General features: G+C 37.6%; 1 protein-coding gene across 1 annotated transcript; it reads left to right on the forward strand.

Moving 5' to 3' along the window:
• Positions 1–5,252: 5,252 nt before the first annotated feature.
• LOC104589894 (transcription factor bHLH62) lies at positions 5,253–8,850 on the forward strand. The gene is made up of 8 exons (XM_010248365.3): positions 5,253–6,948; positions 7,031–7,267; positions 7,355–7,420; positions 7,530–7,598; positions 7,690–7,761; positions 7,871–8,095; positions 8,186–8,282; positions 8,373–8,850. The coding sequence occupies exons 1-8, from the start codon at positions 5,935–5,937 to the stop codon at positions 8,408–8,410; spliced, it is 1,818 nt and encodes a 605-aa protein (XP_010246667.1). The 5' UTR covers positions 5,253–5,934; the 3' UTR covers positions 8,411–8,850.
• The last annotated feature ends 1,822 nt before the right edge of the window (positions 8,851–10,672 follow it).

Below are 10,672 nucleotides of genomic sequence, written 5' to 3' on the forward strand. Positions count from 1 at the left end.
ATTAAAAATAGATAGAAACACAGAAAAGTTACAAAAAATTCAAAAAAGGTTATAAAAATTGGACACATCTATTTATCATATTAAACAAACATAAGTGCGATAAAAATATGCTTTATAAATATAAAAACCAACAAAAAACAAAAAGATAATAACAAAAAAACATACAAAAATAAAAAATGGGCATGTCTGTAATATTATATAATTATCATATTAACAAAAATAAGTGTGATAAATAAAAAAATATTTTATTAATGATGAAAATGGAATAGAAAATTTAAAACTAACTCTGACCATGTAGTGGTAGGTTATAGTTTAAACGGATCAACCAATGATGTCATAATTAAATAAGAAATTAGAGATAGATAAAAGTGTAAAATTTTATAGAGAATACATAGATTTTGTAAGAAATAAGTTGAAATATAGAAAATATGAAATAATTGATAGAAATAAAAGAAATTATACACATATACAAAATGTTTATATAAAAATTTAGAGACATCTATAATATTATATATTGACCATGTTAAAAAATAAATGTGAAAAATAAGACTTATCTTTATTAATGATGTAATGTTTAAATTCATCAACATTTTATAAGCAAGTAGTTTAGTGGTAAAATGGAACCAAAGTAATAGTTCAATAAATAGTCAACTGGTCCAATTGGTAACTTTAACCATAGGATAAAGACAATGTTCTAAAACCCGACCGATTGGAACCACATCTACCATTAGGCTCAGTTTGGAAAGAGTATAAATGCAAATATGTACAGTACAAAATACATGTAAAATAATACAAAATATAAGGTTTTGCACTATACAAATTTGCATTTGTATTCCTTCCAAACTAAGATTTAGGTCAAACAAGTGAGCGCGGATTAGCTGGAGAGAAGATTGTACACACCGGGCTGGGCTACCTATCATGAGTGAACATGCCAGTGTTCACTGTGGGCCCCATCCCGATGTGTACAATCTTGTCTCCAGCTCATCCAGACTCCAAACAAGCTAACTTGCAATGTCATAAATTAAATAATAAAATATGAAATTCAAATGTATAGGAAATTTTATAAAACTTATAGAAAAATAAAACATTTTTTTAATACTATTTATTCATTATATTAAACAAAAATATGTGTGAAGATGAGAAAATTGCTATTGATGATGGAAATGGCTTGAAATATAAAAGAAAATTAATGGCTTATACATGGCTCATTGACTGGGTTAAATACTATTCAACCAAGCAAGTTGTTCATTCCAATTCCAATTGTTTGGTTGGGCGGAATCGGAATCTCATTCTCATTATGATGGAATGACATTCTCCCATTTTAGAGAATGACTATTCCCTCCCCTTCCCTTGGGAATAAAAATCCCATTCAAATTTATTCCAAGTCCCATTTCGATTTCTGACTGAACCAAACAGACTAAAAATAAATAGACCATTTCGATTCTGGTTCCAATTCCAACTGAAAACCAAATGGACTCTAGGAGAAAAACCTGTCCCTTAGACTTACATTAGCTCTATAATGTGGTAGAAGATTATGTTGCTCATGCATTACTTTGAATATATCATATAACATGTGGTTCATAAATTAAACTAATTAAATAATAGTGGGTTGTCAATTTGTCATCCAGATTTCTGTCAAGGTTTCGTAGCAACTTCAGTTTCTCTGAAGATAGGCTACGGTTGATGAGTTTCCTTGGCCTAATAATACTCTCAACTTGGTCTTAATAAAATAAGTTACTGTTTTGCTATAGTACAGACCCTAGCCTTTGGGGAAATGAAAGGCTGAGAATATATAACCTGTAAAATCCTCTTATCTTAATTACAGGATAGACTAATTCTCTCAACTTGTTCCAAATCTGAGTTACTGCTCTTCTATAGTAAATTATCTAGCCTTCGGGAAAGGCAAACTAAGAATATTCTCCCATAATCCTCTTTATCTTCTACCAAAAGACTTCTTTCAAGTAATGAGTTCACATCTCTGCCCCACAGCATATCTCCGCCTGGGAATATCTCCGGATGATAATACCATTCTTGATGATGTCATCATCGAGAGATGTTCCCAATACACGGCGGGAATGTACTGTGAGGCGTTGTAGAGCGGAAATGTGATCTTGACTAATTTCCAAACACATGAAAGATAGATCTTTCAAGCCGATATTTGACCAGACTCAGTGATTCTGTCTGATCTATGGGCTATTTTCTCAACCATGGATTTTTGTTTTTTTTTTCTTTTTGATTTTACCTCAAAAGAATGTTAGGTCATATGAATGGTTAGAATTATAATCTGGATACTGCTTTCTTAGTTTAGGAGAGAACCTAGTTGATTAGTTGTTTTCTCAACCATGGATTGTTTGTTCCTGATCTTTCCAAAGAATGTTAGGTCATATGAATGGTTAGAATTATAGTCTGAACACAGTTTCTTAGTTTAGGAGGGGCACCTAGTTGAATAGGTCTGATTCATTCCAACCCCTTTTCATGTCATAAAGGATGCCTTTGGCAAGAAAGCTAAGATGCCCTACTAAAGCTATGTTCATGTGAAAAAGTGATCATATTTTTCATTAATAAAAGGAAGAATTGAGAATGAAAATTCCTTAGAACAAAACTCTGCCCTCCCTGGACTGGATACCACAAGGTTCTGCCTGCCCACCTCCTTTGCCCAATGACTAAGGCTCTGTTTGGATAAGCTCTTGCTTTTGAACTTTGGGCTGTAAAAAAGAAAATGATGCAAAATGCATTTTGAGCATTTTGTAAGAATTTCCTTAAGAATGTTACAGTCAAAAAACTCAAGATTTAAAAGCACACAGCCTAAAAAATTGGGGCTTTGTGATTTAATTTTGGACTTTAAAAGCACAAATAAAATTTTCCAAACACAACCTAAATTAAAGCAGAAAGAGCTTCATTAGCTATCATGTTCCATTTCTACCCTGGAAGGGCACCAAACAATCCTTCTCTGATGAAGTGTAATCGTATAATAATTAATAAATTAATTAATTAGGAGCAACCATTTCCCTATACATATTAAGCTAGTTAAGCCCTCCATGTGCAAGCAGGTTGGGGTGTCCATTATATAGTCTTGACCACCAAACCGGACCAAACCAAACAAATATTGCTGTTTTGGTCTTGTCTGGTCTGAGAACTTCTTAGACAGTTTGAATTTCAGAAATCAAATCAAGCTGTGTAGCCAAACATGTGTAACTTGGCCACATGTTTTCCCAACTTGGCTTAATTTGAAAGGAGTAGAAATACAAATATAAATATGTAGAGAAATCCAAACAACCTTGTTGAGAAATCATGGAAATCTTTTTAATTCTTTTTTTTTTTCTTTTAAACCAGAGAAAGTCTTGGGTGATGTTTTTAATGAAGATGTTATTGAGTATTTAGGTACAATGGCCCAAATTTCCTAGCCCTAATACGATTCAAATTGGATGGGAAAAATCGTTAATTCGTTATAGATTATGATGCCGGAAAGACGTAATACTGAAAAAACTTATAAGGAGGTTGTAGTTTGTCAAAACCTTTCTAATATAATGTCTTTTCATCATTACAACTCGGGAACCATCTAAGCAATCAGTTTCATTTTATCACAAACTCAATCCTTGGCCAAAAACCCAGGTGATTGAATCGTTAACCCGTTTAACGATTTTTGACTTTTTTTTACTTTTATTTTTTTTTTGTTAGAATGAATTATTCGTTTGAATCGAATAGTCGAACCGTCAACCCAAAAACTGGTGACCAGAACGATTCTATTTCCGAATCGTTTTTTAAAGCCATATTTCTAAACCAAAGTAATGGATGATGTTGAATATTAGGAACAATGACCTAAAATTCCTAGCCCTAATAGGGTTTGGCTCTTCCCATCTTTGGGCATCTTCCCACTTGACCAACCCACCCACTCCCCCCCCCTCCAAAAAAAAGTAAAAAAATAAAACTCCAATAAATTTGAATAGGAGACAGTTTAGGCTAAGAAATTTGAATTCCTCTCGATGGCTCAGACATGCCCTAATCTATTATCCTCGTGGATTCATGTCCTGTTGAATCTAGACACAGTTTCCATTATCAACCTGAACAAGAAAGGAAAAGAAATCACAAATTGGGAGCCCTTCCATTCTTTGGACATTCCTACCCTAGGTAAACATACAACGGATCATTTGACTGAGAACCCAAATCTCGGTTAACAAATTGGACGGCCATGATCATCTTGTCGGTGCTACTCTTGGACTTTTTGGATGACCTAGATCAATTGGGACATTGATCCTCTTTGGGTAGGGACAAGGTATAGAAAGCCTACTTTGTACTAAACCACTATTCTAGTCTTACACAAGATTTGCAAATCCAATCATGAGTCTTAAAAGCACCACAAGCCCCCTTGCTGTATCCAATGGTGACAAACGTACATATGGTGTTGGGCCCATCCTACTACGATGCAATAGGCCACATGGTATTGTCTGTCTTGCTTCTCCTTCTTCCAGTCAGCAATTTATTAATTTCTCGGGAGGCGAGAAAATCACGAGTGACGAGAGATTGGGACGTTTTTGACTGCGATCTGAACCCGACCGGAACCGGATTAACCGGAGAGGATGGAATTTAATGCAATGATTGACTCGAACAAAACACGTTAATTAAAAAAAATTATTAAATTAATCAAGGTTTTTTTCAAAATTAACCCAACCAATAAGTTAAATTAATCAGGATTTACCTTTGACTTTTTTTACTTCTTCATCAAATCCCTTTGTTTTGACTCCAATCATCATGGCAAAACGCAAAACCACCCTCAACTTTTTACCCACCAAACGCAGTGAAAAAAGTTTAAAAACACTGGAGCTGGCCCACCTTGGAGTCTTGATCTCAACCCTTCAATCGGTGAAGTCCAACGAATTTGGTGTTTCTGATTAGCATCAAACTGAATTAGAAGCATTTTTATTAAGCTTAATTGCAGTTTTGCTCTGTGCCTTTGGAGTAATGATGAACACGTGGCAAATTTGATCCAATCAAAAAATTTTTGGGTTGATGGAAATTGGTGGGTGGGACCCAACTGCCAACTGGAAAGGGGGGAAGTGGGTTCTTTTGAAAATTGGAGCTTCATCTTTCAATGTTAACAATTTGGATATGCCACGTGGACACTTTTTGGCACTGTTGACCCTCTCCTTTTTCTTCTCTCTCTGCTTCCTTTCTCTTGAGAAAAAAATTGAGGCCAACCAAAAAGTAAAGAATAAATAAATAAACCCCACCGCTCTCACTTTCTCTATCTCTCTGCATTAATCATTGATGATTCAGTGACTCACCCCATTAACATTGTCAAACAGTTGTGTTTAGGGCCTGTAGAAGCAAAGTTAAAACCCAACCACACCCATCATTCAACTTTACTCTCTCTCTCTGAGAAAGAAGTAGGAAGAAAGAAAAAGCTTTTCATACCTCTCTCTTTCAGCTTTCATGGCCGAGGGACAGTGATAATTTCAAAAGAGGAGATATTAGCTGGGTTGACGTCCAAGGCCCGGCACCACCAGACCGTCGATTACGGAATTCTAGAGAGAGAAACAAACAGTGGAAGTAGAAACTCTGTTGCTGGTATTAAAAAGGTCAAACAAACAATTTCTTTTTTAGCTTCTTCAATTCTCTTCATTTCACCTCCTACCCTTCTCTCCTCTCCCTTTCTCCATCTTTTCTCTCTTAGCTTTCTCCTTCTCTTGCCTCCTTTATCCTCTCTGCTCACTCTCCGCAGTTTATCAACTCCAATTTGGTTTCGTTTTGGCTCCTCGTGGAGTCGTATCTGCTTTCCTGCACAAACCCATTTGGAAAGCGATCGAAAACAAGGAGAAAAGCTTTTTATCATTGGTTGTTTGACTGATTCTTCATCTGGGTCTTCAATTTTTTGGGATTCACGGCTTGTTTCTTTGATCCCACCTCCACTTTTTCTGTAATTCTGCTCAGTCTCCCATGGAAAAGGAGAAGCTTTTTATGAATTCTGGTAGCCCACCTCCTCTGAGCTATGCCGCCTCTTCTTCTTCGCCACCCCCAACCTGGCATTCTGCGTCTTCTGGCATGGACGTTCAAGTTGGAGAGCTGAATTGTTCTTCAGAGCAAATGCGCAATTGTTATGTCAACCTTAATTGGGAGAATTCAATGGATCAGAGCGGTGCATTCGAATCTTCCCTGAGCTCGATGGTCTCCTCCCCTGTGGCATCAAATGCTACCATCCATGGCGGCCCCCTCGCCCTCAGAGAACTGATTGGAAGATTGGGAAACATGGGGAACTCTGGCGACATCTCGCCGCAGTCTCAAACGTTAGGAGGAAGTGCAGTTTCTTATATTGGGGGGAATAACAGTACCAACACTTCCTGTTATAGCACCCCATTGAATTCACCACCCAAGCTTAACCTCTCCATGATGGATCAACAGCTCAGGGGAAATTTACCCATTTTGGGAAATTCAATGCCAACTCATCCCAGTTTAGTCCCATTCTCTACCGATCCCGGATTCGCCGAGAGGGCTGCCAGGTTCTCCTGCTTTGGCAATGGAAATTTCCGTGGTCTACCATGCCAATTCGGCTTTAATGAAAATGAATTCTCATACAGACCAGCACCAAGGCTGGAAAATGGGAAGCTTTCTAGAGTCTCCAGCAGCCAGTGTCTCAAGGCTGCTGGATCTCAGTTGGGTGGTCAGGAGAACAAGGAGGCCCAGTTGCAAGATGGGTCTGAGACGGAAATGAGATCTGCAGCTGCTGCTTCAGCTCTGGCTTCAGAGAGGAAATTCAGTAAACTACCTGGATCATCTACCCCAGAGAGTGCGGAATTCGCAAGTGCCCGAGAGGAATCATCAGCTTCCGAGCAGATCCCAGGTGGGGAGGCCGGCTTGAAAGGCTCCAACGATGCTAATACTAGAAAAAGAAAAGCAGCTCCAAGGGGGAAAGCAAAGGACCCATCATCATCTCCCTCCGGGAAGGATGAAAAGGTATGAATTCTGGTCAAATTTCTCAATTCAGTCCCTTAATTCTTGCAGAAATCATATAAATTATGAGAATTCTCTCTTACAGACTGCATTAGAGAAAGAGGACCAAAACGCAAAGAAATGCAAATCTTCTGACAGCACTGGAAATGAAAATAATGAGTCAAAGGCAAAGGCAGAACCTTGTGGGAGTAATAACACTGCAGGGGATGCGGATCAAAAACAATCTAAAGAAACCCCAAAGCCTCCAGAGCCTCCAAAGGACTACATACATGTTAGAGCAAGAAGAGGCCAAGCTACAGACAGCCATAGTCTTGCGGAAAGAGTAAGATTAGAAGCAATTTTCTAAGAACAATTCAAGTTAGCCATTATCATGGCATTAACTCAGTCTTCATGAATCTGTTTCTTACAGGTAAGGCGAGAGAAGATCAGTGAGCGGATGAAATTCCTTCAAGATCTTGTCCCAGGTTGCAATAAGGTGCGGAGAGCATGCTGAATTACAGTTCCTTCAGCAGATAAATTATAAGGAGCCTTATTGAAGATCTTATTGTGTTTCTAACAAATGTAACCTTGAATTTCTATTGCAGGTAACTGGCAAAGCAGTTATGCTAGATGAAATTATAAATTATGTTCAGTCACTGCAGCGCCAAGTCGAGGTAAATTCAGGATTAAACAACCTTCATTTGGAATCTTAATTTCACATTTGAGTGATGTCTGATTAACATCTATGTTCTTGTCAATTTGCAGTTCCTATCCATGAAGTTAGCCACTGTGAACCCCAGGCTGGACTTCAACATGGAATCTCTACTTTCAAAGGATGTAAGTTGGTGAATTGGGATATCTCTTAATATCCTCTCTATCGCTCTCTCTGCTGCCTGTCAGTTGGTAAATTATTCAACTGAGTTGTTGAATCATTTATGAAATGCAGATACTTCAATCACGGGGGTCTTTGCCACATACAGTATATCCATTAGATTCTTCGGCATCAACCTTTCCATATGCACAACATACCCAGCAAGGACTACCCCTACAGAGCAGCATTTCTAATGTAACAGAAACTCACTGCTCAGTGAACCCATTAGATGCCGCACTGCGTCAAAATGTAGGCATGCAGTTTCCTCCTGCTGATGGGTTTGGAGAATCTGCTCCTCGGGTAAATTATATTTTGTCAGGCCATTCTACAATGTCTTGCAACTGAAAATTTTGCCATGTTATCTCATTCTATCTGTAAATAAATTTTCAGGTTGGAACATTCTGGGAAGATGACCTCCAAAGTGTTGTTCAGATGGGTTTTGGACAGAACCAGAGTCAAGCAGTATTCCATCCTCAAAGTTTCCATGGTAAAGCTTAGAAAAATTCTTGGAAATCAAAATAACAGATACAGTGCAGCTTTTGATTTAATGATACTGACATGAAATTGGTTCTTGCAGGCTCATTGCCTACTGCCCACATGAAAATTGAGCTCTGATCACCATTGACTACTATTCAATTTGATCAGGCCCCAGTAAGAGACGCATTTGTATATACAGACAGAAGTTCATTCCAACCGGCCCATAAGATCCTGAACTATGTCAATCAATCATTAGGAACTAGCAAGAGAATATTTTCCTTTTTTCTTCCCTTTTCTTTTTGTTCATCTGCAACTCATTCTTTGGGGAATTCTTACAAGTATGATTGTAAAATTTTAGAACTAATTGCATCCTGTGGTGTAAATTATTGTAAGTAACACCACATGTAAGATGTAACGTGGTAAGAAAAAGGAAGAAGGGTGGGAGGGGAGGGAGGGAGGAATTTTGCCACCATCTTCCGATCCAACCTTGTTGGGCATATTACCTTACCATTCAGAAATATTACTATTAATTCATTGAGACTTTTTTTTTCTAATGATAATGTCTCTTTCTTCTTTCACTGTTACTGTTGTAATTAAACCAGAAATATAGAATATTGGTACCTCCATTGGATGATTGGAATGTCATTGTCGCGTAATTTATGGAATAACTAATTCTTACTTGTAACCAGCTGTTAAGTGGGGGCCTATGATGTCTTAAGTCTAGTGATGATTAGGATGTTGGCTATTTTTTGAGCTGGAGTCGACCATGAAATGAAGCTCCACCAGGACCATCTTGGGCACCTATACTTTTCAAAGACCAACCAACAATAGAAACTCTTGCTCTATTCTACTGTAGACAGAAATGAAGCACAGTATACATTTTTCTTTCCTTTTTTTAATGTAAAGGCATCATAGAAGCCCAGGTTGGCAATGGTGAGGTTCTGACTAGACCCATTGAATCTGAAAGATTTTACTGTAGCATCTACTTTAAAATATTTGGAAAGAAAGCATTTATAAATAAAGAATGTTAATATGGTGGTGTTACAGATTTAGAGGGATACTCTGCAGGATAGACTAACCTTTTATGAAAGGCTGTTAAAAAGACCAGTTTCCAGAAACCAACAAAAGAACTATGCGGCTTAGCCTTTCTTCCCAGTGGATGTTCTAACTATTCATGTAATTAATTAACATAAAGATGCCCTGAGAATGCTGTAGATTCACATTATTCAGAAAAGACACAAGATTGAAGTTTCACAAGGCAGATTGTTGGAGGAACTTGAATGATGATTTGGTCTAAGGTGAACCCATTTTGGATAAGTTTCTGTCTTTCCAGAGTTGGATGCATCGTATGACTAAATTAAAATTAATAGCTTAATTTTCTTAAACTGATACTTCTGTCCATACTACAAATATATAGGGAATATCATCTCTATGCAGTTGATACCAGATTTACAAAGATCCTGTATTCCCCTGTCACTTTCATCAGAGCGAAATTTACGCTTCTGGGCATAAACCCTGGACATTGTGAGCAAAGGAGCCCAATGGTGGGGACTTGTTAGGAGAGACTGATGGAGTGTTGCTGTTTGTGGGATATAATGATGAATTAGGGGGTCCATAAACCAGGCTGTCACTGTTTTTTATGCTTTTTTTTATCTCAACAAGCATTTGCTTTAACTTTGGGTTGGTATGATCACCAACCCAAGTCATCCCCCAAGAATTATTACATGCTCTCCAACTGTGTGTCACTGCATTCCAAAGGTTCAACATCAAAGCTAAAATTTCTCACTTTTTAATCATCTGTTTGGTAAGTAATTTATTCAACTCACTATCACAATTATCTCTAGAATTTTTCCATCTAGATGTCATTTTCAAATCCAAGTTCAAATCCAATTTTCTCTTGGATTTGTAATGGCTTTGGGGATATCTTTATTGTGAAGCATATTTCTCGTACTTTCATAAAAATAAAGAGATAAAATTTTTCCCTGCAAATGGGTGTAGATGGCTAGAGTATCTACAAGTCAGAGTGTATGATCCTGTTTTTTCCCTCTATCCCATTTCAGTTAGTTGTTTTTGGAGAGGAGATGGTCCACAGTTGCATTCATGACAAGAGAAGACAAAGCCACAAGCCTTTTGTTTTATGGTCCCATTGACATGATAGACTTCTCCTATGTTCAGTTCTTTTCCATGGAGAATGCCAAAGCAAGTTTTTGTGGACTGTCCGCTTTTGCCTCCCATGTACACTAGAGGCAAATGGACATACTTCTCTGATCCACTTGAAGATTGCCCCCCATCTTCTTGACACCAAAAGCACACAAATAAATGATTTAGGCTAGAAACCATCATTTTGAAATCTTTCTACAGGTCCAGTGGTTGTAAGTGGACCTGGCCCATCCATTCAAT

Source organism: Nelumbo nucifera, chromosome 1 (genome assembly GCF_055504915.1).
Source record: "Nelumbo nucifera cultivar China Antique chromosome 1, China Antique-T2T, whole genome shotgun sequence".
NCBI classification, from domain to species: Eukaryota; Viridiplantae; Streptophyta; class Magnoliopsida; order Proteales; family Nelumbonaceae; genus Nelumbo; species Nelumbo nucifera.

Coding starts and splice junctions, on each gene's coding strand:
- LOC104589894 (XM_010248365.3), top strand. CDS start 5,935: ATGGAAAAGGAGAAGCTTTTTATGAATTCTGGTAGCCCACCTCCTCTG. Junction 7,421..7,529: donor TTGTCCCAGGTTGCAATAAG/GTGCGGAGAGCA, acceptor TTTCTATTGCAG/GTAACTGGCAAAGCAGTTAT. Junction 7,762..7,870: donor AATCTCTACTTTCAAAGGAT/GTAAGTTGGTGA, acceptor TATGAAATGCAG/ATACTTCAATCACGGGGGTC.